Source organism: Scardinius erythrophthalmus (assembly GCF_964197995.2).
Source record: "Scardinius erythrophthalmus genome assembly, chromosome: 11".
NCBI classification, from domain to species: Eukaryota; Metazoa; Chordata; class Actinopteri; order Cypriniformes; family Leuciscidae; genus Scardinius; species Scardinius erythrophthalmus.
The window spans coordinates 4,183,833-4,210,020 of NC_138231.1; the positions used below are offsets into that span (position 1 = coordinate 4,183,833).

At 36.1% G+C, this 26,188-nt stretch overlaps 1 protein-coding gene across 3 annotated transcripts; it reads right to left on the reverse strand.

Annotated features, from left to right (window-relative positions):
- Nucleotides 1-1,738: 1,738 nt before the first annotated feature.
- On the reverse strand, nt 1,739-25,655 carry cpsf2 (cleavage and polyadenylation specific factor 2). Of its 3 annotated transcripts, none has more exons than XM_081377887.1 (16): nt 25,476-25,655; nt 24,764-24,920; nt 24,307-24,466; nt 23,173-23,278; nt 22,910-23,039; nt 21,907-22,022; nt 20,572-20,759; nt 19,166-19,456; nt 17,805-17,905; nt 15,957-16,160; nt 14,990-15,142; nt 12,997-13,222; nt 11,113-11,424; nt 7,528-7,662; nt 3,864-3,983; nt 3,616-3,762 (listed from the first exon to the last, which is right to left on the reverse strand). In XM_081377887.1, the coding sequence occupies exons 2-15, from the start codon at nt 24,910-24,912 to the stop codon at nt 3,891-3,893; spliced, it is 2,364 nt and encodes a 787-aa protein (XP_081234013.1). In that variant the 5' UTR covers nt 24,913-24,920; nt 25,476-25,655; the 3' UTR covers nt 3,616-3,762; nt 3,864-3,890. The 3 variants fall into 3 exon arrangements, with proteins under 3 accessions (XP_081234012.1, XP_081234013.1, XP_081234014.1); XM_081377888.1 differs by having other exon boundaries at nt 3,616-3,788; XM_081377886.1 differs by having other exon boundaries at nt 1,739-3,983.
- Nucleotides 25,656-26,188: the final 533 nt, after the last annotated feature.

The window sequence follows — 26,188 nt, forward strand, 5'->3', positions numbered from 1 at the left end:
AGCTTGCAATGTAAATGAGATCTTTATAACATATAGCAGACTACTTACATAAAACATAAATATCAGTCATCACTCTATATCTGCAAATAATATCTTAGTAAGATGATATTTAAATGCTTAGATTTATGATCAAAGCTCTATAGCTTTTATTATGGGGGAAAAACTTTAGTAATGTGCATATTCAACTCGACAGTAGGCTTATATAAGCGTAGGTTATGTACACTCACAGCTGAAACTGATAATCAGCTCTTAAGTATCATTCTTGTTTTCAACATCCATTGCCATGTTCCAAATTACCTTGAGATTTCAGCACAAGGAGCTTCATGGATTGAGATCACTGGGATGGTGCACAGCTGGAGCAGGTGGAAGCATCTTCTCAGGCCTGATGATGGGTCACACACTCACTCACACACACTCCACCATCTGCGAGTCTGACAGATGAAGGTTCAACAGATGCCCGGCCAACTGTAACAAGCTGGAGCTTGGTGGAATTCGGGGAAATACAACCTAAGGCTGTTTCTTTTTTAATGATTAAAGCAAGAGAAACTCCACTAAACACAGATTTGGATCATCTTGCTTTTAGAGGATTCTGTGCTTTGCGAAGGGCACTAAGTAAAACAAAACTAAGTGCAGACCAAACAGAAATAAAAGCATAATCTTCTGTACCCAGACTAGCACACTAAAAAGTCGGATACACTTTAGTTATTCTGGCAAAATAAATAAAATAAAGAATAAATAATGATATTTGTGGATTTTTATATATATATATATATATATATAACCTGAAACTAAAACCATAAAAAACATTTGTTTCTTGACACAAATTTTAACTGAAATAAAATGTAAAAAAGTAAACTTTTGTTCTTAAAGCTACACTGTGTAGGATTTTCTCCCACCTAGCAGTGAAACTGTATACGACTACCAACTGAATATTACTTTCTAGCCCCTCCCATTCCGAGGGCGTTTTAACTCGTACGGTGGCCGTATTATTTCAAATCTGCCGGCAGTCGTGAGTAATCTCCCCCTCGCATTCGTCACGGTGCCACTGAGTGTAAAAACGCGAAAGGCGAAGCTTGAATTTCCAGGTATGTCCCTCTTTGGCTGATGTATTTTCAAGATGGAGGCGCAACATGGCTGCCGCCATTCGAGTGACTCGCTCGTATGTATTCTAAATGGCAGATTATACACTTACGAGAATACTTGATTAGTTGGTAGAAGTAATTACACATTAATGAGCACATATAATTTTGAAAGAACAAAGTGTTTTTTGCAAAGAATCAACTTAAAAAATTACAGTGTAGCTTTAAGTAAGAAGCATTATGAAAATTACAAAAGTAAGCATTTGTAAATGGTCTGTTCTTTCTATATTAATAATTATATTACTAGGATATTGGCTGTTTATTACTAGTAACACATATTAAAGCCTTATTCTGCATGACCATATACTACCCAATACCTAAACAAAACAACTACCTTACTAACTATTAATGAGGAGTATTGAGGAGTTTATTGAGGCAAAATCCATAGTTAATAGAATTGGACCCTAATCTAAAATGTGACCGAACTGCCTTATTCAAATATCTAGTAGAAAGTGTGAAAAACCCCATATTAATGGTGGATCTTTTAATATAGAGATGAAAATAAACAGTGTAAATATATCTAGGCCATAATGTTTGCTGTGTTGCAGATTTTGTGCTCAAACAGCTGACTCAGGACCAGCCGTGCTGGAAATATTTATGTCAATGTCAATGTCACTTTTATTTGTATAGAACTATTAAAACAACACATGTTGACCAATGTGCTTTACATCATCTCAGTAAGATGGACAAAATAGTACAATAGTAATAGAATAAAAACGATCATCAAAAGGATGAATAGGCCATGGCAAACAAATGTGTCTTAAGTTGTTCTTTAAAGATATGTACAGAGTCAGCGTCCCTAACATGTAATGGTAAGCTATTCCAAAGTCCCTTTCTGGCTTAACTTGGTCCTTGGAATTTTCAGCAAATTTTGAGTTGACGATCTCAAAGTTCTTCCAGTCTGATACGCCATTAACAAATCTGATAAATAAGTCGGTGCAAGGCCATGAAGAGATTTATACACCAATAAAAGAAGTTTAAAACCAATCCTATATTGTACAGGAAGCCAATGTAAAGAGAGTGATGTGTGATGAGTGATGTGTTCACATTTTTTAATATTCGTTAATAATCTCTCTGCAGCGTTTTGAACCTTTTGCAGCCGTAGTCAAATCACCTTCATTTATATAGCGCTTTTAACAATATAGATTGTTTCAAAGCAGCTTTACAGTGATAATAGGAAATTACAGTAACAGAGATTTTGGCTTTCCAGCAGCTCTAGAATAAAGCTAGTTTTGATTGATTCACTTCCGTCGCAACGATCATTAGTTATTAACTTAAGGCCGCTAACACCGTAGAATAGATGCTTGACTAATACCCTTATATAAAGCATTACAATAATCAAGTGTGGATGATATAAGAGCATGGATTGCAATTTCAAGGCTCTTATACGTCAGACATGGTTTCATCTTAGCCAGAATTCTCAGATGAAAAAAAAACTTGACTTTACCACATGATTTATGACACCGCAGGAAGCTTTGACCCTGTTATTCAGGTCAAGGAAAGAGGGCATGCTGTGGATTAGTCATGAGCTGAAAGACGATATGAAGGACAACAATGCAGTTAATATGAGGACGCAAAGTATATCAGTGTCATTTTTGTGTAGCGTGTTATAAAGAACTTATCCCAGCGCTGGACATGGCGAGGTCAAGGAATCGATTCCTATATGATATATATTCATCCACACATGGATGAAACGTAGAGCTCAAAGAATCTTCAGAATGAAAAACTAACAGTATACATTTCTTTCCATTGAATAATGGAGAGAAAGTAGTTTCAAAATTACTTTAATTTTAAGTAGCATTAAGGTTTTCTTGCAGTTTTGATCAAAGCAAAACATTCCTTACTTTACATTAAAAAATGAGTCAAAAAAAGTTACAAATATAATGGCTGGTGTTACTTCTAGTTCATTTGTCAAATTGGAAATGGAAGGGAGAGCATTGCATTGTGGGATATACTGTAGAGGTGAAACTCAAAAAATCTGAATATCGTGCAAAAGTTCATGTATTTCAGTAATTCAACTTAAAAGGTGAAACTAATATATTATATAGACTCATTACATGCAAAAAGATATATTTTTAAGCCTTTATTTGTTATAATTTTGATGATTATGGCTTACAGCTTATGAACATAATTCATAATCATCAAAATTATAAAAAATAAAGGCTTGAAATATCTCACTTTGCATGTAATGAGTCTATATAATATATTAGTTTCACATTTTAAGTTGAATTACTGACATAAATTAACTTGATTAATGAACTAATTTTGAGTTTCACCTGTAGTACCCATTATGTTCAACTGCATACTGCACATTTTGGCAAATGTAGTCGATATTCCATGCAAACAAAACTAGCATAGTTTGCACAGCATACATACTGCATATGATAGTATGCCATTCTGAACAAGCACAAGTGGCTTTAGATAAAAGCATCCAAACGAATAAAGGCAAACACACAAACCCACACTGACAACATTTCATTATGAAAACCGAAGTTTATCAGTGAACAAAATAAGGGTTTAGTAAAAAAAGGCTTAAACGTTTCTTTGCATCCATCAGTTCTGAACAAAAGTATAGTAGCGACGATTCTTCTACAGTCCAGACAGATGCTCTCATTTTGGGTCACTTCGAGAGAGAGAGAGAGAGAGCATCTGCCATTTAAACGTGCAGGGAAACAATTATAAAATATACACAAGTCAAACGCTACAAAAGGAAATGAAGCGTACGATTGAGAGCCGTTCAGCACTGAAGAGCTAAACTACAGCGTACTGCTGATACAACAGCTCACGAATCCTGTAGTAGTCATCACAATGGCAGCCTTCCAGACAGATGCGGCCCGCCTCCGTCTGAGAGAGAGAGAGAGAGAGAGAGAGACACACAGAGAGAGAGAGAGAGAGAGAGAGAGAGAGAGAGAGAGAGAGGTCAGGGGTCAAAGTTGAACAGCACGCAGTGAGGTGTTCAGGATGTGTTCCTGCATACAAAAACAGCTAAACGCTGGAGTCTCAAGATGATTTTACACAAAAAGGAAGCTAAGTGGTCACTTTTTGTGGTAGTTTCCTGATATACCGTTCCAAAGACTCATATTACTCACGGATTATATTCACGGTGCACTCATATGTGACCCTGGACCACAAAGCCAGTCGCATGGGTCACAATTTTGAAATTGAGATTTATACATCATAAATATATAAGCTTTCCATTGAAGTGTGGTTTATTGGGATAGGACAATATTTGGTCGAGATACAACTATTGAAAATCTGGAATCTGAGGGTGCCAAAAATCGAAACATTGAGAAAATCTCCTTTAAAGTTGTGCATTTATGTTCACGATTGTGCAGCATTCACTCACAAAAATAAATGTTATATATATTTACGGTAGGAAATTTACAAAATATCTTCAAGGAACATGATCTTTACTTAATATCCTAATGATTTTTGGCATAAAAGAAAAAACGATAATTTTGCCATACAATGTATTGTTGGCTATCGCCACAAATATTCCCGTGCGACGTGACTGGTTTTGTGTTCCAGGGTCACATATTAGTATGAATGGGAGAAAGTGCAACACGCAATATGAGTCATGCCTTTTAAATAAAAGAGACAATTGGCAATTTGTAAAGTCATCACTGCAGCTGTTGTTAGAAGCTCCGGTTGCTTTAGGCTGTTTGCCTGGTATTAGGGTGTGTTCACACTTGTAGTTCGGTTCACTTGTTTCAGACAAAAAAAACAATAACATTTAGTCCTGGTCCGCTTAGCGTTCACATTGGCATTTTGACCGAGAACCAAAAGATTCAGATACAGGCATAGGGTTGTGTTCACAACCTGATTGGTCAGCTTTTATTATGTAATATGTATATTTCACATCAGAACTTACCAAACATCCAAAATAATGCTGTGTGCTGGGATAAATGCGCTTGTTGTATATATGTAGCCTACATATGATGGTATTTTGACCAGCTAAGAACTCGTGAAGAGCTTATAAAATGTGTAAAGGTGTCAAAACAGCGACAGTAATCCCTCCATCACACACACAAACCAAGATCTGCTGCGAGGAGACGCGGTTCTGGTGTCTGTACCGAACTGTGATGGGCAACATCGCCACTATGACGAGAAGAACCAGGCATGCTTGAGGATTCTGTCCTTTTTAGGGTCGCATCTTGTGACATCATGTCCCGTTTTTGGTTCGTTTACATGTCTTGGTCTGTTGCGTTCTTATTTCAGAGTTCATTTGGATCCATCTTTTCAGCGTCTCGCTCCGCTTGTTTGGTGCACCAGGGTTCAGATGGCAGCGTTCACACTTATTCAAATGAACCGCACTAACAGAGTAATCGCACCAGGGTTCGTTTTAATCCAACCAAACATGCCAGGTGGGAACACACCCGTTTTGGTCGATCGGATCACAAGTGGACGACGCTAAATACTATGGAAGCTTGTTTCCGCCACTGAATAATAAATAAATAATAATTGCGACTTTTTATCTCACAATTCTGACTTTTTTTCTCACAATTGCGATACATCAAGTCAGAATTGTGACTTTTTTTCTCAGAATTGCGAGATATAAAGTTGCAATTGCGAGATCTAAAAGTCGCAATTCTGAGAAATAAAGTCGCAATTGCGTGTTATAAAGTCAGAATTGTGAGATATAAACAATTCTGAGGTAAAAAAAATAAAATAAAAAATCCGTCTTTTTTCCCCCTTAGAATTGGACTTTATATCTCACAATTGTGAGTTTATATCTCACAATTCTGAGAAAAGATGTCAGAATTGCGAGATATAAACTCGCAATTATGTGTTATAAAGTCAGAATTGCGTGATATAAAGTCGCAATTGCGAGAAAAAGTCAGAATTCTGACTTTATATCTCTCAATTCTGACTTTATTACACGCAATAGCGACTTTATTTCACGCAATTCTGACTTTATATCTCGCAATTCTGAGAAATAAAGTCAGATTTGCGAGATGTAAACTCGCAACTGTGAGATAAAAAGTCGCAATTATCTTTTCTTTTTTTGTGGCGGAAACAAGCTTCCATAAAATACAGGTGTAAACGGGGTCTAAAATGGTTTGAGCTCGTCCACTTTCGACCACTTCCAGAGGAAAACGCATTTGATTGCTTTCGTAGTGTAAACGCTCATGAGGTCGAATGTGTTCAAACAGCCACAAAAGACCGTCTCCTCTCCTCTTACTGACCTGATGTATAAACATTATGAGAAGAGCTCTAGCCGGACGGGATTTAAACTCTGTCGGCTGAAGAATCAAGTTTGGTTTGAAGATGAAAAACGTGCCAAACATAATGTTCTTTCTCCATTCCTGGTGTCTAACACACACTCACAGCGTTCGGCTGGTCTTGAGGCTGTCAGAGCAGAAACTAAAGCTGATGCTCTCCGTGTGTTTCTCTGTTTTCTCCGTAATCCTCATTTCTCAATGAAATGACTCGTCTAAAGGGGCGTTCACACAACACAATTTTCAACTAAAAATGGAAAACTTTTTATGCATTTCAGTCATTCATGTACATAATGTTTTGGGGGCCTGAAAACGGGTGTCGAATTTTTCAAAAAGGGTATCTTTTGAAAATGATACTGTTCAAACTGCAAAAACACGAATTTGTGAAACCGGTGAGATCATGCGCGTGCGTATTACGTGTTCAGTCTGTAGGTGCGTGGTGTTTCTTTACAAAGTGACATCGCCATCTACTGGCCTGGCAGCAGAATACAGCATTTTTGAGTCGTCGTCACAACGTTGTCGTCTGTGCGCAAAAAAACGTAAAGGAAACCTTAAGTCAAGTCAAGTCAAGTCATCTTCATTTATATAGCGCTTTTAACAACGTAGATTGCCTCAAAGCAGCTTCACAGAGATAAGCGTATAATTTAAGGTAACAGATATCGTTTTGGCTTTATAGCAGAGTTAAGATATTTTCCAACTATAGTTATGTGCGTTTGAATATACGCAGTTTTGGAATTCCCTACAAGCCAAGCCTAAACAAGTACTTGTCATTCCTTATAAATTTTGATAAAGAATTTTATTTTATTTTGTTGCTTTTGTTCTCAGATTAAGTAGTCTATTTCAAATGGAAAGCATTTACCGACTGTCTCCGGGGGGCGTGGTTTGGCTAGTTGGTTGCAAAATTTCCCTAATGAAATTAGTCGCTGTGCACATCCTTAATAGATAACAGTTTTATAATTTTACCTTTTTCAATTAAAAATGTGCAGTTCATTTCACAAATGCATCTTAAAGGTGACGTCCCAGAATTGCCGGACCCAGATTTGTCTTTTTGCAAGGAAATTACGTCCAAGAACACATCATGATTATACGCCTCATAATGTGCTTTCCATTAATCAAATTCTCATTACAGATGATTTGCATATTGTGAGGTGTAATCGGATTTCACTCACCCTCCTGACAGCGACCATATTATTACACACCAGAACTCCTCCCACAAACTCCGCCTGGATCCCTTCGCGCAGCAGAACCTGCTTGAAGTCCGACAGTCGAGGTTCGTTGATGAACACAGACTGATGACCTGGGACCTGTGAAGAACACGTGTTATGTTACTACCCATGCGTACTCAATAAGTAAGGGATAATGCACATCCAGCTGGTTGTTATCGCAAAACCGTCTGGATGGACATTATCCTGCTTATTGTCACATAACATTTACATTTATGCATTTCGCCAACGCTTTTTATCCAAATCGGCTCACATTGCATTTTAAGGTACACATTTACATTCTTATCAGTTCTTGCTTTCCCTGGGAATCGAACCCATGACATTGGCATTGAGCTACAGGAAAGCTAAGTTAATTATTAGACAGAAAATATTGATTTGAGTTGAAATGCTCATCAAACAGTTACTAGCAAGCCGCTTTGAGCCTAGAAGAATGAACAACTTCAAAAAGGTAGGCTTTTAAGGGATAATGTACAGTCATAACACTTGCTTGTTCATATAACACAGCTTTTCACCTCATACTCTAAATAATGACAGGGACGTGAAACAATAATCTAAGAAGAAACTGTTTTAACTTTATTATTTTATAATCTATTACAGCGTACAAACAAAGATGAACACTTCAAAAATATTACCGTAGCCATACTAATACTGTCCAGTTATATTTTACAGCAAGTACAGTCAATAACAGAGGTGCAAGATGGCACCGGACGCTTTTAAAGGGGTTTAGTCTGACTTTAGTTAGTGTGTAATGTTGCTGTTTGAGCATAAACAACATCTGCAAAGTTACAACGCTCAAAGTTCAAAGCAAAGGGAGATATTTGCTTTTAAAGAAATCGCTTTTTAAAGGAACACTCCACCGTTTTTTGAAATAGGGCTTATTCACCTTCTTTCCTACATTTAGATAGGTGGGCAAATGCATTTTTGTCTAGTGCATGCATTGTTTTAGTTTGACAGGGTCGGCGCTAGCTTAGCTTAGCATAATGAATGGAATCCTTTGTTGCCAGCTAGCATGTCCTGAGTAAAAGTGATATAAAAAAATATAAAAACCCACCTAATTACTTCTTGTGGCCTGTGTATTCACAACAAGTACAAATAGCGATGCAGATTAACACTAGGCGATTTCCTATGCAGATATTGACTTGGGACTATATTAGGGGGAAGCACAGGCGAAGCACTGCTACTTGTGCGCAGAGATATCACGCCCAAGTAGCAGTGCTTCGCCTGTGCTTCCCCCTAATATAGTCCTTAATATATAAGTCAATATCTGCATAGGAAATCGCCTAGTGTTAATCTGCATCGCTATTTGTACTTGTTGTCAATACGCAGGCCACAAGAAGTAATTAGGTGGGTTTGTTTATTTTTTATATCACTTTTACTCAGGACATGCTAGCTGGCAACAAAGGATTCCATTCATTATGCTAAGCTAAGCTAGCGCCGACCCTGTCAAACTAAAACAATGCATGCACTGAGACAAAAATGCATTTGCCCACCTATCTAAATGTAGGAAAGAAGGCGAATAAGCCCTATTTCAAAAAACGGTGGAGTGTTCCTTTCAGGACTACAACAAATGGCTGGTAGAGACTACACGACATTCCTCCCGGGTTAGTGACATCACCAACCCTAGAATTTACATAAACCCCGCCCCCAGAACACGATTTATAGATTATCGTGACAGAATATGCTAATCAATGACTAGAAGATAACTACACATAAGCTACATAAATTCATCAACTAACCATTCAGAAATGTTCTGTTGCTTCTACATGTTGTCACTTCTTCTTGAGTCTCTCCATCATTGTCTGACTCCGGTTTGCACATAAACATTGACATTTTCAGTGCATGTGTGTGTGAGGTAAAAGTACACAAGCTCTTGAAGCGCCGCCCTCTGTGCCGGGAGCAGCAGCTCATTTGCATTTAAAGGGACACACACAAAAACGGTGCATTTTTGCTCACCCTCAAAAAGTGACAACTTTAACATGCTATATAAAAATATCTGTGGGGTATTTTGAGCTAAAACTTTTCATTTTTATTTTTAGCACACACACACACACACACTCTGGGGACATCAGAGACTTATTTTACATCTTGTGAAAAGGGCATTATACCACCCCTTTAAATTAAACGAGTGAGAGCACATCTATCCGCATTGTGATACAAGAGACATGAAAGCAGAGCCGGCCTTGAATACCCGGATGAGCATCATCATTGGCCAATAACTGACCTTGGAATGTCACACTTGACCAATCAGAATCAAGCATTTCAGAGAGCCATGAAATATAACACCTTATCTGTTCATCTCAGAGCCTGTGGAGTGTTTGATGAGATGTTTCATCCCGCTTCTTCAGTCAGCAGATCTATTTTAAACTCTTTTCCCTGATGCCTAATGAATTGTAGTGTATACAGTTTTATTTTAACCTTCATCATGAGCTCAGTTTATATTGTAACTCACTCTCTATGTTCCTCTTAGGGCTGCACGACTACTCAACATAAACCGAAATTGCAATATGGCAGAGCTAGTATCAAATCGCAAAGGTTACAATTTAATTGAATACATTTATGTGCAGTGTTTCAGAGTGAAGCGCAGCACTGTGTTCTTATGCGTGAGCCGCTCTTTAAGTTTAGTTAACCCTTTAACTGTCACCCCCCTTTTTAAGAATAGACGTGAAAGTGCACCATCCAAACTTAAATGTTGTAATTTAAGAACTTGTTTAAAAGACGACGCTTGGCAGATTATTGCTGAAGCGAAAGCAAATATTTGAAAATTGCGCAGCCCTACAAACAAGCACAGCAAACCTTGGAATTTTCTTAAATTCCTTTTGAAATTGCAATCATAATTTATCAGGATATCTTTTTATTTTAGTGAAATACTACAATAGTAATATTTATTTTTCCGTTTTTATTTTGAAATTTTTACATTTTTGTTTAGTAATAATAATAATTATGATTATTAATTAATACTAATTAATTGTAATTTAATATTAATTAATTAATTTTTATTGATATTGATTTAAAAATCACAAAAGTTTGTAAATCACAATAGATTCAATATTAAATTCCACCAATTTTTATTTTACAGTGAAACACTACAATATTAATATCTTTTTATATTGCAATTGTACAGCTGTAATGTAAAATAAAATGAATATTACACTACTATTCTTAAATACGTTTTTTTTAATCTACAGTGAAATTTTACAATAGCAATATTTCTTTTGTTTTTATTCAGCAATTTTTACATTTGTTTAGTAATAATAATAATAATAATTTGCCAAATTGTGCAGCCCTAAAACAAGTTAAGCAAACCTGAAATTTTCTTAATTTCAATATTAAATCGCAGTCAAAAATTTTAACAAAGAAAAAATATATATATTTGGGGGGGGGGGGGGGGATTATTCCCCCAAACTGTGCAGTCCTAGTTCCACCTCATTTATTTCCCCCAATTTTCTCTCATTTTCTCTGACAAACAAACTGTAAGTCACATGATTTCCATGCTAAACGTCTCCTTAGTGTAGTATTTGATCTCTCCCTCACCTCATGAACAGGCAGCGGCTCCAGCGTGGGAATGACGTCGCTCTCCTCCGAGATTTCCCTGTCATCTTCTCCAAACAGAGTCTTCATGGCCCGCTGGTTAGCAGTGACGCTGGGCTCAGTCGAGATGTCCGTTGTGACGTCCATGGCTGCTTCTCCATCCTCCGTTTCCTCTTTCGCGTCTCCCATCTCCGCGATGACACCCGTGTCCACTTTTTCCACCCGCATGTCCAGAACGCCGTCGATCCAGGCCAGCTCGGTGTCTTTGGCTTTACAGAACTGCAGTGAGCTGACCAGAGAGTCCTTCAGTCTGACCTACAGCGACATTTAAAGCTGCATTAGTCTGACAATATTTCAGAAGACTGGACACTTTGTGGTTAAAATTAAAATTATATGTGAGCCTGGACCACAAAACCAGTCACCCGTCGCACGGGTATTTGTGGCAATAGCCAACAATACATTGTATGGCTCAAAATTATTTTTCTTTTATGCCAAAAATCATTAGGATATTAAGTAAAGATCATGTTACATGAAGATATTTTTGTAAATTTATAAAAACTATTTTTTTGAGTGGATGCAGCAAAAGCGGGAACATAAAAGGACAACTTTAAAGGCGATTTTCTCAATGTTTCGATTTTTTTTGAATTTCAAAAAATGTACCCTTGTGACTTGTTTTGTGGTCCAGGGTCACATATAATCATATCTAAAGGGAATTATATAATGAAAAACAAGACTTTTTTTTTCTCTTTTGAAACATTCACAACTCAAAGCTGAAAGCTCCCAGAACATTTGCTAAATAGATCTTCATATTTTTTATATTGAGCAGTAAAATGGAGCTTAGCATGTCACACTGCAAGACATTCCCAGAATATTTTATTTTAAATAACCTCATATTAATTGAGAGTAAATTGAATATTTATATTTTTAAAAAGTTAATTTGTTACATCATTTTAAAATTAGTAAAAAAATTAAAAGTGAATTAGAAAGGTGCTAAGAAATGGTTGTGTAAAACAATAATAATAGGAATAAAATACAATGTGAAAAGTGGTTTAAAATAATCCAATGTATTATATTCATAATGTTTTCCACTAAATAAAGAAGACTGATACTTAACACTTAACATTCAACCCTCAGGTTATGTTCGGGTCCTTTTGACCTGGAGAGGATTTTCTTTTTCCCGAAAATGCAAGTTAACGTTATCGCATTGGACTAAAACTTAAAACTAAGAATTTAAACAGACTTTTTGTGATTTTTGCCCCCCAATGATTTTTGTTACACTTGTGTTGTTTCCGTTTAAAAATGACCGGCCTACAAAAAAATCGTTTACAAATCTTTCATTATGCTATATTAACACCAAATATTGGATTCAATCTTTTTGTCATCTTGTTATCTTTCAATTAGCACAGATTTTGTATGTATTTTAGAAACTGACTGATCGTAGGCCTCATTGATCTGAGCTTATACTGGTAAAAAATGGCCATCCATTGAAAATGAATGGGGGAGATTGAAAAGAAGAGAACCATTAAGTGTTCAGGAGCATGTTCATCATGTCCATTGTTTTATGGTAAAAAAACAATGGACGTCCCCACCAAAGAAAAAGATAAAGGTTCTTTTATCTTTTAAAGATAAAGGCCTCGGACCTGTGCATTATCGCACACACACGCGCACACACACACACACACACACACACACAAGTTGACAAAATATAGCAAAAGATATTTATAAGCAATTTCTTTTGTAGGCCAGACATTTTGGACTGGGAACACCACAAGTGTGACTTTAAGGCCCGTTTTGTTGTCCAATTTATATATATATATATATATATATATATATATATAGAAAAAAGACATATTTTTAAGCTTAAAAACATACAGAGGGAAGTATTACCTGGTAAATGTGGGTCTCACTTGTGGCGTCCACCGTCTCCTGCAGTTTCGGCATGTAAACTTTGATTTCTTTCCCGCTGAAGGCCTTGCAGGACTCGGCCAGGTCCTGGCTGGCCTCAGGCGGGCCGTGAACGATGATTAGCTGTCTGGGTTTCATCTGGTTTATGATCTTCTTAATGGAGTCCCCGTCAGAACGGCCCTCATAATCGATGTACGAGACTCGAGCTCTGAGACACAGCAGATGAATGAATGAGTCTCAGTGCTGCATATCTGGGTCATTCTACCGTGAGTATTACCAAGCAATACAATATTCTTTAAAAACAATATATAATCACAACACATTTAAAAAAAAAAAGATGAATTTGACCAACTACAGTAAGATTAAGCTATAGAATAAATAAATTATCTTTTTTTAAACTCAAAGATGCAGTTATGCATGTGATTTATTGGTTTAATTCAATTTTAATAATCTAAAAGCATGTCTAGTAAATTTAATTCATAAAACTTTAACGACTCTTTATTCAACTCTTTAACAACTTTAATAGAGAGAGAGAGAGAGAGAGAGAGAGAGAGAGAGATTTTACAATAATATGTACATATGAAATGTTTTTTGTAATAGAACTTCTGTGTTGTCTGTTTCAATTTTTCTGGTTTTATGATTTAATAAAAATGTATAAAAAACGGTGGTAATCAAAAAAGGCATAAAACAAACAATTTAATTCAAAAATGTAGTCAAATTAAATTGTGACAAAAAAAAGATGATTTTGACTAACTACAGTAAGATTAAGTTATAGAATAAATAAATTATCTTTTTTATACTCAAAGATGCAGTTCATAGACAATGTAACCACATTTAAATTTTACATTTTTACCAAAATACCAGTAAAAGATTACTCTGATTTTACTAATTTCCAACACAAAACAAACATTTATCATGAAAAATCTCAATGATTTAAAAAAAAATTATCAAAAATGGTGGTAATCAAAAAAGGCATAAAATCTGAACAATTTAATTCTAAAATGTAGTGAAATTAAAATGTAACAATTCCTTTTATTTTTTGGCAAACAAAGTGTTGCACAACAGAGATTTACTGTTAAAATTAAAACATGGAAGAAAATAGTGTGATAATACCTTTAAAAATAACATTTAAATTATTTGCATTATAATTATTATTTAGTACATTCCTCTGTACAATAGTAATAGGCTAAATTTTTGTCACAATTTCAAGTTAAACTGAACTCTTATTTTGACGGGTTGACGTGAACTCCTTTGAGTTTCTGTATGTATATGATATGATCATGGTTTTTATCAAATGAAATGCTGGTAAAATGACTTTATGTGTTCATGTCCTCATTTAGTGAGAAAACCAAGAGAGTCACATGTGCTTGAGTCTGTGAGATAATGATTTTTAATTTTCTTTAAATAACTAAGCTTTGAAATTGATGAATTAATAATTTGAAAATGCTGGTAAGTGTCCTACCATTAAATTAAACTCAAATCTCAAATGCTTTAAATATTCTCTCAGCTGATTATGGAGTCTGAACTCACATTATGTACCAGTTCAGCTGCAAATAAACACACAAGCCACGGAAGATCAATTCATTAGAGATGGATGGAGGGTTATTAGGCGTGTTATTAAGCACTCAGAGCAATTATTCTGTTAAAACTGACAGCAGTGTAATGGCAAACACTGACATTTGGGTATATGAGTGTGTGTGGGAAACATGGGTATTTCTTCACTGACTGTAGGATACCTCTATGATTTTACATCTCAGCAAAAGCGTGACATTTTTACCAAACACTGATTTGTGACAATCCAACATGCCGGAGGTAGAGCGACCCCTGCAGGCCACAATCAAGAATGACACATCCTGAACACTGCAGAGGTTTTAATACAATCTAACCTAGCAACTAATTTGCTAATATTCATTGAAGCATGAAAGAATTATTATTATTTTTTCCGAGGGTCTTGATGTCACGGTGTAGTCCTCACCTGATCTCCAGTGTTTGTGTAGTACTGGTGCATTTGGTGGGGACGTCGGACAGGTCTTGCTCCATGGGCTCGTCTCCGTTAATCAGTCCAGACTCCAGTTTGCTCTTCTCCTCTTCAGTGGCCTGGAGTTCAGGAACCAGAAACTCCTCTGGCCTGAGGGTCAGGGGTCAAAGGTCACTCATGGGAAAATACAGAACTGACACATGAACATTACACAATAAACAGAAATTAAAGCATTTTGAAGAGAAAAAATTATAAATTATAAAAATTATACATATTCTCAGGGATTCATAAAATACACTGCTTTTTATTAGCGTATAGAGTAAATATTAGGGCTGCGCAATATATCGAAATATCGCAAATATATATCGCGATATGCATATCGCAACGGCTTGCAATAACTGGGGTCATGAACAAAATACAGAGAAAATCACTCACTGCTCTTGACTGAATAACTTTTGTAGCTTTAATAAGAATCAGGATACATATTTAATTTATACAGTGAAAACTAATCAGTGTTTTATTTTTACGTTTGATTATTCAGTTTGTGTTGTTAAATAACCATAATGCCCTAAACCCCGTGGTTTACACTGATGTTAAAATAACACTTCTTATGCTTCAGTAAAACACTGATGTTCACTTTCAGAAGTTGTAGGGATGTTTTCTAGTCACAAAAAGAATGTGAAACACATGTAGGCTATATAATTTTAAACATATTTTAAAGTTTATTTTACACACTTTAAGCATTATCGTATCGAATATCACATTATTTAATGAGTTCTTGCATTTTTCTTCAATATCGTTCAGCCCTAGGGTCTATTAGCACAAACCCATGAATACTGCATAAATACCATCTGATACTATTTACTGTAAGAGGAAGAACTCAAATTAATTTCCATTTATGGATTTGGCAGATGCTTTTATCCAAAGCAATGTGCACTGCATTCAAGCTACACGTCTTGTTCACCTGATGATTTCTCCGTACTCATCCCACTTGATCCGCTCCTCGTGTGTTGGGAACATGGGGTAGGACTTCTTAGCCTGTTTGAAGAAGCTGCCCTTCCTCCCGCCCTCGCCCTTCATCATCAGGTCGTGATGTTTGGTCTTCACCACCACCGGCTGCTCCAGATCGTCCTCCATATCGCTCTCGTCGCTCGAGTCCAAGTCCACCCTGACCAGGAACACAGAGAATGCTGTTACTGAACCTCAAACGTAAAGCCGATCTGAACAGATGATTGAACGTGTGATATGGCTGAATGGGATTATTAAACCACAAATGGCTGAGATTACCATCGACGAGCCGTAAAAGTGAAGGAATGACATGTAACATGCTCACGAACTGTGCTTTTCTCAGCACGGCTCGGTTAAATCAAACTGAATGTATAAAGGAAACTGTATATTTCAGGTTTTTCCCCATTTTTAATGACCTTTTTGAATTCAGTAGTTAATTTAAATTGCATAATTTTTAAACGCAGAATTATTCCGTATGGTCTCTTCATTAATGTGGGGTCATAACTAACTGCATAATTACTAGTTTTAGACAACGTATAGCATATTGCATGACATTATTAGGACATTTCAACTTTATATTACAACAGTATAATAAAACCATAATAGTCAAATGAAAATTAATAATATTATTACTGAAATAAAACAATAATAGTTGTAGATATTAATAAATTGTTGTTTATATAATAAAAAATATTGTGTACTGTGATATTTTATTAATATGAATATATTACATATGTAACAATTCACGATTGTATTTTAAAATAAGGTGACTTTATCCCAAAATAATAATTGTAAATAAAAAAGGTCAATGTATACTACCATTCATCAGTTTGAGGTCAGTATGTTTTTTTTTATTATTATTATTCAGCAAGGATGCATTAAATTGATTATAACTGACAGTAAAGACATTTCTAATGTTACAAAATATTTCTATTTGAAATAAAGTGTTGTTGAAATAAACTGTTGTTTTAAACTTTCTATTCATCAAAGAACCCTGAAAAACAAAATGTATCAGTTTCCACAAAAATATGAAGCAGCACAACTGTTTTCAACATTGATAATAATCATAAATGTTTCTTGAGCATCATATTAGAATGATTTCTGGAGGATCATGTGACACTGAAGACTGGAGTAATGATGCTGAAAATACAGCTTTAATCACTGGAATAAATTACACTTTACTATATATTCACATAGAAAACTAGTTATTTTAAATTGTAAATAATATTAGTCAATATTACTGTTTTTACTGTATTTTTGAGCAAATAAATGCAGGCATGGTGAGCAGAAGAGACTTCTTTCAAAAACCTTTACAACTCGACCTTACCGACCCCAAACCTCTAAACAATAGAGGACAATATAAAAGAGAACTGGGTTATTTTTCATTCAGTTCACTTATTTGTTCTTTTAAGGAGCATAAGGCATTTGCAACAGTGCGTGGGTAAAATATGAATTAATTTGGAGAGAAAAGAGCATGTTTTGCTCACCCTGATCAACATGAGAGCTGCTGTTTCAAAGTAGGTTTATTCCTTTTTAAGCAGCGGCAGCGAGGATGTTGAATGTTTAACATAACTTTTTGACCCAATCGTGCAGCTCTAGCGTGAATGATTCATGAAATATTTATAGCTAGTTTTTTTTTTTTCAGCGAGGATCTGTACTTTGAATGTTTGCAGAGAATTACCCACCCTACACTTGATAAATAATGCTGAAAGAAAGACTTGGTTTGATAAGCAGTGCATTCAGGGTGAATCAAAGCAGGTTTTCATTCTGACAGTATTTTAGTCTCAAACTCATTCCCACTCACTCTTTCGCCTGCTCCAGTTTTTTGGCAGCTTCTTTCTTCATTTTCTCTTTCTCCAAGTATTCCTCTAGTTCTCGCCCTTCCAGTCGGCAACGTTTTCTTATCTGGTTTAGTTAAAGAAAAGAAAAAAGCTTCAAAATAACAAGTCCAACATATCAGGCGCTGCACAGTCCCATAGTTAGAGCGCATATCCACTGATCATCTGAAACATATCAATCAAAAGCACTACAGAAGAATTACTAATCATAAGATCTGCCAAACATTTGTGGGATCTAATCGTTGATATTCAGAGATTTGTCTGAGAGACATATGCAAACTATTTACATACAAGCAAAAGAGATTCAAATCAAGTTGTTATAGTCTTTGGTAACACTTTACAATAAGATCTCATGAATAATTCAGTGTCTATTAGCAAAAGTCAGTGTGTTCTCATAGGATAAGGCCACGCAATCTCATGAATAATTATTAGATGTGTCATCAATGTACTATAGTTTCGCCATGTCACATCCTGTGAAGTTGACATGATGTAAATATTACACAGAGTAATGTTAACAAATAAGACCTTATTGTAAAATGTTTTTTGTCACACTTTAGTTTAGGGTCCAATTCTCACTATTAACTAACTATTGCCTCAATAAAATTCCTGCTTATTAATAGTTAGTTAGGTAGTTGTTCAGTTTAGGTATTAAGTAGGATTAAGAGATGTAGAATATGGTCATGCAGAATAAGGCATTAATATGTGCTTTATAAGTACTAATAAAGAGTCAATATCCTAGTAATATACATGCTAATAAGCAACTAGTTAATAGTGAGAATTGGACCCTAAACTAAAGTGTTAGCAGCACTTCTAAAGTTATATTTAAAACAAAGTTAAATTAAACTTCTTTTTTAAAGGTATGTCTGAAATAATACTTTACTTTTGGATAATTCTGAGCAGACAAACACACTGGCATATATGTTAAGTGTGTGAACACACTGGCCAATCAGAGTAATTTATGTTAAGCGTGTGAACACACTGGCCAATCAGAGTAATTTATGTTAAGCGTGTGAACACACTGGCCAATCAGAATCATATATGTTAAGCGCGTGAACACACTGGCCAATCAGAGTCATATATGTTAAGCGCGTGAACACACTGGCCAATCAGAGTCATATATGTTAAGCGCGTGAACACACTGGCCAATCAGAGGCGTTTAAGAATCCGTTGAACAACGCTCAAAATGCTGGAGGGAAATGCTGGTATTGTCAAAAAAATTTAATTTCAGTACCGATTTGGTACCGAAGTCGGTACTTTTGACAACAATATTCTGAACTAGTCGGTTCTTAGCCAGAAAAAGGCTGATCTAATAATCTAGGGACCCCACCTCCAGGTCCATCCTCTTCTCCCCCGGGTTATCTATGAGGTAGCGGGCCAGTGTTCCCGGTGTGGTCCTGTAGGTGAGGATGACCGAGTTCTTGGCGTCCTGGCACCACTGTATGAAGAGCTCCCGTGAGAAACCCGACTCCAGATCGGGCTGACTGCACAGAACCACCTTCGGGCTGGGCACGCGGGACAGATCGGCCAGGCTGTGACACAGCGAGAGGTGCCGGAACTGGAAAGGGTTGTTCCGCTTGTCCTCGAAGCATCGCATCAGTTTATCACTCATCCACTCGACCTGTGAGAGAACATGGGAACGTTATGTCTGAGATATGACATATCGAGAACATTTTCATTTCGTAGGATTAGGGGTGTGTGATATTGAGATGACAGGGATTTTGTTGAAACCGTTTTGTGCTTTTGGCTGGTTTTTAAGCTTTTCAATACTTCATATTCTGTGCAGTGGTCAGTTCAAAAATGAATGTTTCCAATACGAGGCAACATATGCCCCTTTAAACTTTACAATGCTAAATACTAATGTATTAACTAACATGAACTGACAATGAGCATTTGTTACAGTACTTATTAATCTTTGTCAATGCTAGTTAATAAAAATCCAGCTGCTCATTGATTGTTCATGTTAGTCCACAGTGCATTAACTAATGTTAACTTTTTTTAATAATGCATTGGTAAATGTTGAAATGAACTAACTAAGATTAATAAATCTTGTAGAAGTATTGTTAATTCGTAGTTGATGTTAACTAATGAACTAATGATGTTAACTAGTAGTTAACTGATGAAATCTTATTGTAAAGGATTACCGGCAATTTTTTTTATATTGCTAATCTATAATCTTTTATAATCTTATAATGTATGATTCATCTTTTATGTCAAATTCTTGCATTTAATCAATAAATAAATTCAACTAGATTAACAATTAAAAAGACACATTCAGTCATTGAATCATTTATTAAACTGATTCGTTCAAAACGCTGATTCATTCAGTAACGAAGCACCGCTATGTGTTATACGCTATGTTGTATTAGGACATTTTCATTGACAAAATAAAGCAAAAACAGCCTATAATGTTTTAACTCAAAAGGTTAACTTACTGTTTATTGAACTACTTTATAAAATCAATGTGACATTTCCAATCGTGCTGATATTCTGGAAAAAACAGCACTCTTGCTTGTGTGATATTGCTTAACAATATCATTTGATATAAATATAAGACAAAGGTCAAGGGCGGGGAAAAAAGGCTACATCATGCAATGCAATTGTTTTTGTTTGGTTTTTGCAAAGCGAGCAACACTCTATAATGCCAGCTCACTCATTTAAAACAACAATTGCGATATCATCGTAGACAACACAAATCGCACACCCCTGCGTAGGATTTGACTGTGACAGCGAGACCTGGGACTTTGAGAACTCCACCACGTTGTAGCTGACGTTGTTGAGCAGGGCGAGCGAGTAGACGCCCAACCCTGCGTCTTTGGTCCTCCAGATCTGATCCAGGAGTTGAGCCAGCTCCAGCACTCGTCCCGCTGTATCCACTGAGATCAGCACGTTCCCGTCCCCACGCAGAGTCTCCATGACATTGGCTGGAAGAGAATGTAAAACGTCACACTTTGTCCAAATGAACACAGTGTTCGTGCAGATACTGTAAAATGAAATTCAAGGACTTTTCAAGCACGTCTGTTTTTGGTTTTCAAGGAATACAATCAAAGATCTCACTTATATATCACAATATCTTTATTATCTTTCAAATTCTAAAAAAGGAGAATGAAGAATGAAAGTTGTATCATATACTCAGAAATATATGAGCAATAACACGCTAATAGCCATGCGAAATGGCTCAATATCTATATCAGACGGTCTGCAGCGATAATTTTGCGTGAAAAGATTGTCCTTGTGTTTTTTCGAAAAAAAACCCTACTAATTTCAAATGTATATGTATATATTGTCTTTCAATAATTCAAGCACTTTTCAAGTACTTATTCATAAATATTGCTGTTTTCAAGGGTTTTCCAGGACTAAAATTCTCAAAAAAAAAAAATCAATCAATACTTCATGCACTTTAAAGGGATGTTTCACCGCTGGAAAGATGAATGTGTATTTAAATTAGGTGATTTATGTAGTAGAAATGTGAAATTATTGTAGAAGTTGGTGCCTTCTAGACTGAGAAAAGGCAGAAAATGTATTTTTGGCTCATGTGGATGAAAGACAACAACTCCCAGAATGCACTTGCTTCGCTGCCCTACGAGGACACTCCCAAGCCACGCCTACCGGTTACAGAGGGCAGTATCGGGAGAAATGATACAGCTAGGCTACTAATGACTCGAACCTGAAAAGACGCTGTTTTATGGTGAGATCCCCCTATGGGCGGGTTGAAGACATGCGGGACGAGCTCCTCCTACTGGCTGGAGTCTCTCGCCTCTGGACAAAGCCTCCGATGATGATAAATGACGATTTTTGCGTCATCTGAGGTTTTTTTCCGGACACACAATACAGAAATCTCTCGTCTCAGCGGGACATGAGGGAGGGAAGCACGGCCATTCGAAAATACCACCGGGTTTCTACTGATACAAAGCTGAATGCTAATCGGTGAAGTATCCCTTTAAACACCTTGTACGAACAGCATTAGGAAATCTGCTTCGCTGTAGCAGTGGGTTTGAGAAGTTACTTAATTGGATGACAAATCATCATCATCATCATTTTCAGGCGAACTATTGGGTTTGTTTTACTTACTGAGCAGCTGCTCGTCACGCTGTTTCCTGCGAGGCTGTACATACGAGGCGTTGAAGGAGTCTGTGATGAGGAGAGACGGTCTGCTGACGTTCTCCAACAAGCAACCGTTCAGATGACTGAGAGGACAGCAAACATCATGGGTTTACATTATGGCATTCTGGTTTACTCTACACCTAGATCCCCCTGTAGTCAATAGTATTATTCCTTAAAACTCATCTTTGATCACCAAAATTACATATTTAAAAGTTTTTTCCTTAATGCCTTAAAATAGCTTGATTGTAACTCGACTGCCTTGCCTCATTTAGTATACGCGGTTCTATGAATATGCAAATGAGCCCCGCCTCCACTCACTCACTCAGCTCAGAGATCCACTGGTTGACGATCACACGTTGATCTGACTGGTTACAAGGTAGTTTGTGACGTCAGAAACAACATTTCAAAGCGTGTTTTTGAGACTGTCTTTGGTTCACTGCAATTTTAAAGAAAATACTCAGCAATGGTGTTGACTTGTGAATTTACACATGGTTTGTCTTAAAGCATATTAAAAACACCACATAGATAACAACATTAAAAACTTGATTTTCACCACAGGGGGACTTTAAAATATGTAGTTAATTCACATTTAATCATTTAGCAGAGGCTTTTATCCAAAGCGACTTACAAATGAGGAGAGCAATAGAAGCAATCAAGCCAACCAAGTACGGTTGAGCTCTGTGTATGTTCGCTGATCAATGTTTATATGTGAATAAAAGCCTAAATTAATCTGTTCATCATATAAAGCGATCATGTCTCTTCACAAGACTTGGATTAAACCGCTTGAAATCTCTCAGATTTCATTAATTAATTTGTAATTCTGAAGATGATTGAAGTCTTATGGGTTTGGGACGACATGAGGGCGAGTAAATGACCGATTTTTCATTTTTGGGGGAACTTTCCCTTTAATAAAATAAAACTTTCTGATGCTACATTCAATTTATGTTCAGGTGATTTCTTTCATACTTACATCTCCCTCTTGTGGTTGAAATCCACAGCATAGATGATCTCTTCTTCGCCGTCTTTCACTATTTTCCAGATAGTGCCACCAATCATGTGACCCGCAGGAAGTGGGGTGATGGACAGACCGTGACCTTTTCCTGTTCGTTAATAAATTATGATCAACTTTCAAGATACCAAAAAGGACACATTATCACTGTTATTGAGGATTAAAGCTTCATTTCTGAGGACATGTTTTCTTGTCATTGAAAAAAAGAAGGTATATCATCTCACCTTTCAGGTTGACGATCTGAGAGTATTTCAGCTGCTGGATTTTGTCAAAAGCTGAATCGACATCATCCAGTGTGAACAGAGAGAAATCTTCAGTGTTGTGTCGGGACTGAGATCAAACAAGATGACACATAATTAATGTTTCGGCATCAGAATGTTTCTCTGACTCGTTCTGATATTTAATTTGCGCAAACAAACTGAATAGCAAGAAGTGTTGTACACAACAAAACATTTCTTATGGGGATTCAACTAACAATTCAACTATGATTCATAGATTTCTTTCAAAGAAAAAAATATTTTTTAACAGAGCGGTCATTACTGCATACAACCACTAAAAAAAGAAAGATATTTGCTCCCATCTGCCCCATTTAAATCATTTACACTGGGCAACAACTAATCAACAACAATAAGGGTGAAACTCACAAAACCCATAATGCATTGTGACTTATTTTCATGATAATTAAGCATATTTTAGCCCCAAAAATCATATTTCCCTAATGCAAAATAATAATAACAAAAACTTTAGCATTAATGTAATGCGAAAATAATTCAAACTATATATAATATTTGTTATACTGTTTTTTTAACGGTATTAAAGTAAAAACCCTCAAAAGTTAAACATCTGGATGCATTACAGTAATAGTTGGTTTTAGGGGGAAATGTGTTTAACTGTCCTAAAAATATAAATTGTACTAGTCTGAAAATTAATTTTAGGGTGAAATGTCACTCATTTAAACTCGGTCTCTTTAAACAATTATTCAATTAAACGAAAATAAACTTATTCAAAACAAACCCAACACAAACATAAAATCATTTTAAGCTTCATATTCAAAAATCTCAAATAGCCTGCCATAAAATATTCGTTAAGTGATTATTTATTCTAAAAACTATGGATTATTTTAAAATGATGATTTTTAAAACCAAACTGTAATTTTTATTATGATTATGAAAATTATTTGATGTTTGTGTTAGTTATTAATGCACATGTTTTATGTATTAATTAAGTTCTATGTGACTTTCATTACATAAATGTTGCCAACTTTTTCTTTGTAAACTATTTTGACAATTAAAAAGAAGTATTTCAGAATCATACGACACATCACAAGCAGCGCTTCATTTGAACCCCGTCCATCTCACCTGATAGAGATCGTACATGAACATCTGACCCATCTTGTAGACGGGGATGGTGGCGTAGATGGTGCAGTTGAGCCCCAGTTTGCCCACAGCGTACGGTAAAGCTCCCAGATGCAGAGGATCCGGGTGAGAGAGCAGCACGGCGTCCACCTGATGGACATACCTGACAAAGACAGGGCGGCAAATACACAATCACATACAGGAATGTATATAGTCGAGAGTTGACGATCACACGTTGACCTGATTGGTTACAAGGTAGTTTGTGACGTTAGAAACACCAGCGATTTGAGACTGTCTTTTTTTCACTGCAGTTTTAAAGAGAAAATACTCAGCAATGCTGTCGACTTATGAATTTGCACATGGTTTGTCTTAAAGCACATTAAAAACACCACACAGACATATAAATAACATTAATAACTTAATATATAAATAACACCGCCTCATTGTCAGCTTATCGTACCGCTTCAGGGAATCTATGATGTCCATGGAGAAACTTTCATCCCAGCCACAGTCCAGTAAGAAGCGAAACTCGTCCACCTGTAACAGGTAACACAGGGCCGACTCCTCCTGGACCCCAGAGAGAGCCGTCAGCTTGATGATGGACGTCATTCTGCCGTCTGAACGATGGATGAACAAGAGATCATCAGTAAACAACCACCATAAACCTATCACACCTATCACAGACTGGAATACCATGGTATATAAATATATAAGTAATTTGGTATTATACCATGACTACGCTTTTAAATATTAGTAAACCACTGTATTGTTACTGTATATAACCACTGTAAAACCACTGTATTTATCCAAATACCATTGTTTTAGTATCTGGTACCAGCACTGTTCCGTGGTACGACCACAGTAGGCTTTGTAAACATTAAAAAATGTCAGATTCATAAAGCCAATTATAACACAATACTAACTTAGCAATGTGTTATAATTACTAATAAATATGCAGGTAAAATAACAGCAGTAATGAACAAAACTGTAAGTTCAAAGAGTAAATGCATATGCGTATTCATGAGCCTTCACACACTATACAATTTCAAAACATTAGGATAAATCCGACATTTAAATTTAATCTGAACTAACTGAAAACACATAGCAGCCAAACAAATGAAGAGCTTCTCTTTAAAAATGGACTTAATTTATGCACATAAATGCTTGCATACCCGTATCTTGTAATACCACTTTTGATTTCAGCAGGTTCGGTCACTAATAACTGTTGAAAATGGCTGAAATATCATATTAAATTCATTTTAATGTATCAGATCGGCGGCATGAGATGAGACCAGCAGCCATTACTGCCGCTGTTGACGTCACTGGAGTCTACCACTGACAGCACTAGAGGGGCGCTTACAATTAACCAACAAAAGTCCCGTAAATTTTAACCATGAACGAATTTTTTAGCATACACATAGCATATTTGGGTTAAATATATCTCTATAATGAAGTTATTGATAAGAAAACTCTAAAAAAGAATAAAAGAAGTAATTGCGACCTTTTATTTCACAAGTCTGACTTTTTTTCCTCAGAATTGCAAGTTTATATATCACAGTTCTGACTTTATAACTTTATAACAAAAAATCCTGCAATTGCGAGCTTATATTTGCAATTCTGAATTGTGAGATATAAACTGCCAATTGCGAGTAATAGTCAGAATTGTGAGATATAAACTCGCAAATCTGACTTTATAACTCGCAGTTCTGACTTTTTTTCTCGAAATTTCGAGTTTATATCTCGCAATTCTGACTTTATACCTCGCAAATCTGGCCTTTTCTCACATAATTGCAAGTTTATATCTCACAATTTAGACTTTATAACTCGAAATTGTGAGTTTATATCATGCAAATCTAATAAAAAGTCAGAAAAAAAAGTCAGAAAC

Coding starts and splice junctions, on each gene's coding strand:
- cpsf2 (XM_081377886.1), bottom strand. CDS start 24,912: ATGACGTCCATCATCAAGCTGACGGCTCTCTCTGGGGTCCAGGAGGAG. Junction 24,467..24,763: donor ATCATAGATTCCCTGAAGCG/GTACGATAAGCT, acceptor TGTCTTTGTCAG/GTATGTCCATCAGGTGGACG. Junction 16,161..17,804: donor AAACTGGAGCAGGCGAAAGA/GTGAGTGGGAAT, acceptor GTTCCTGGTCAG/GGTGGACTTGGACTCGAGCG.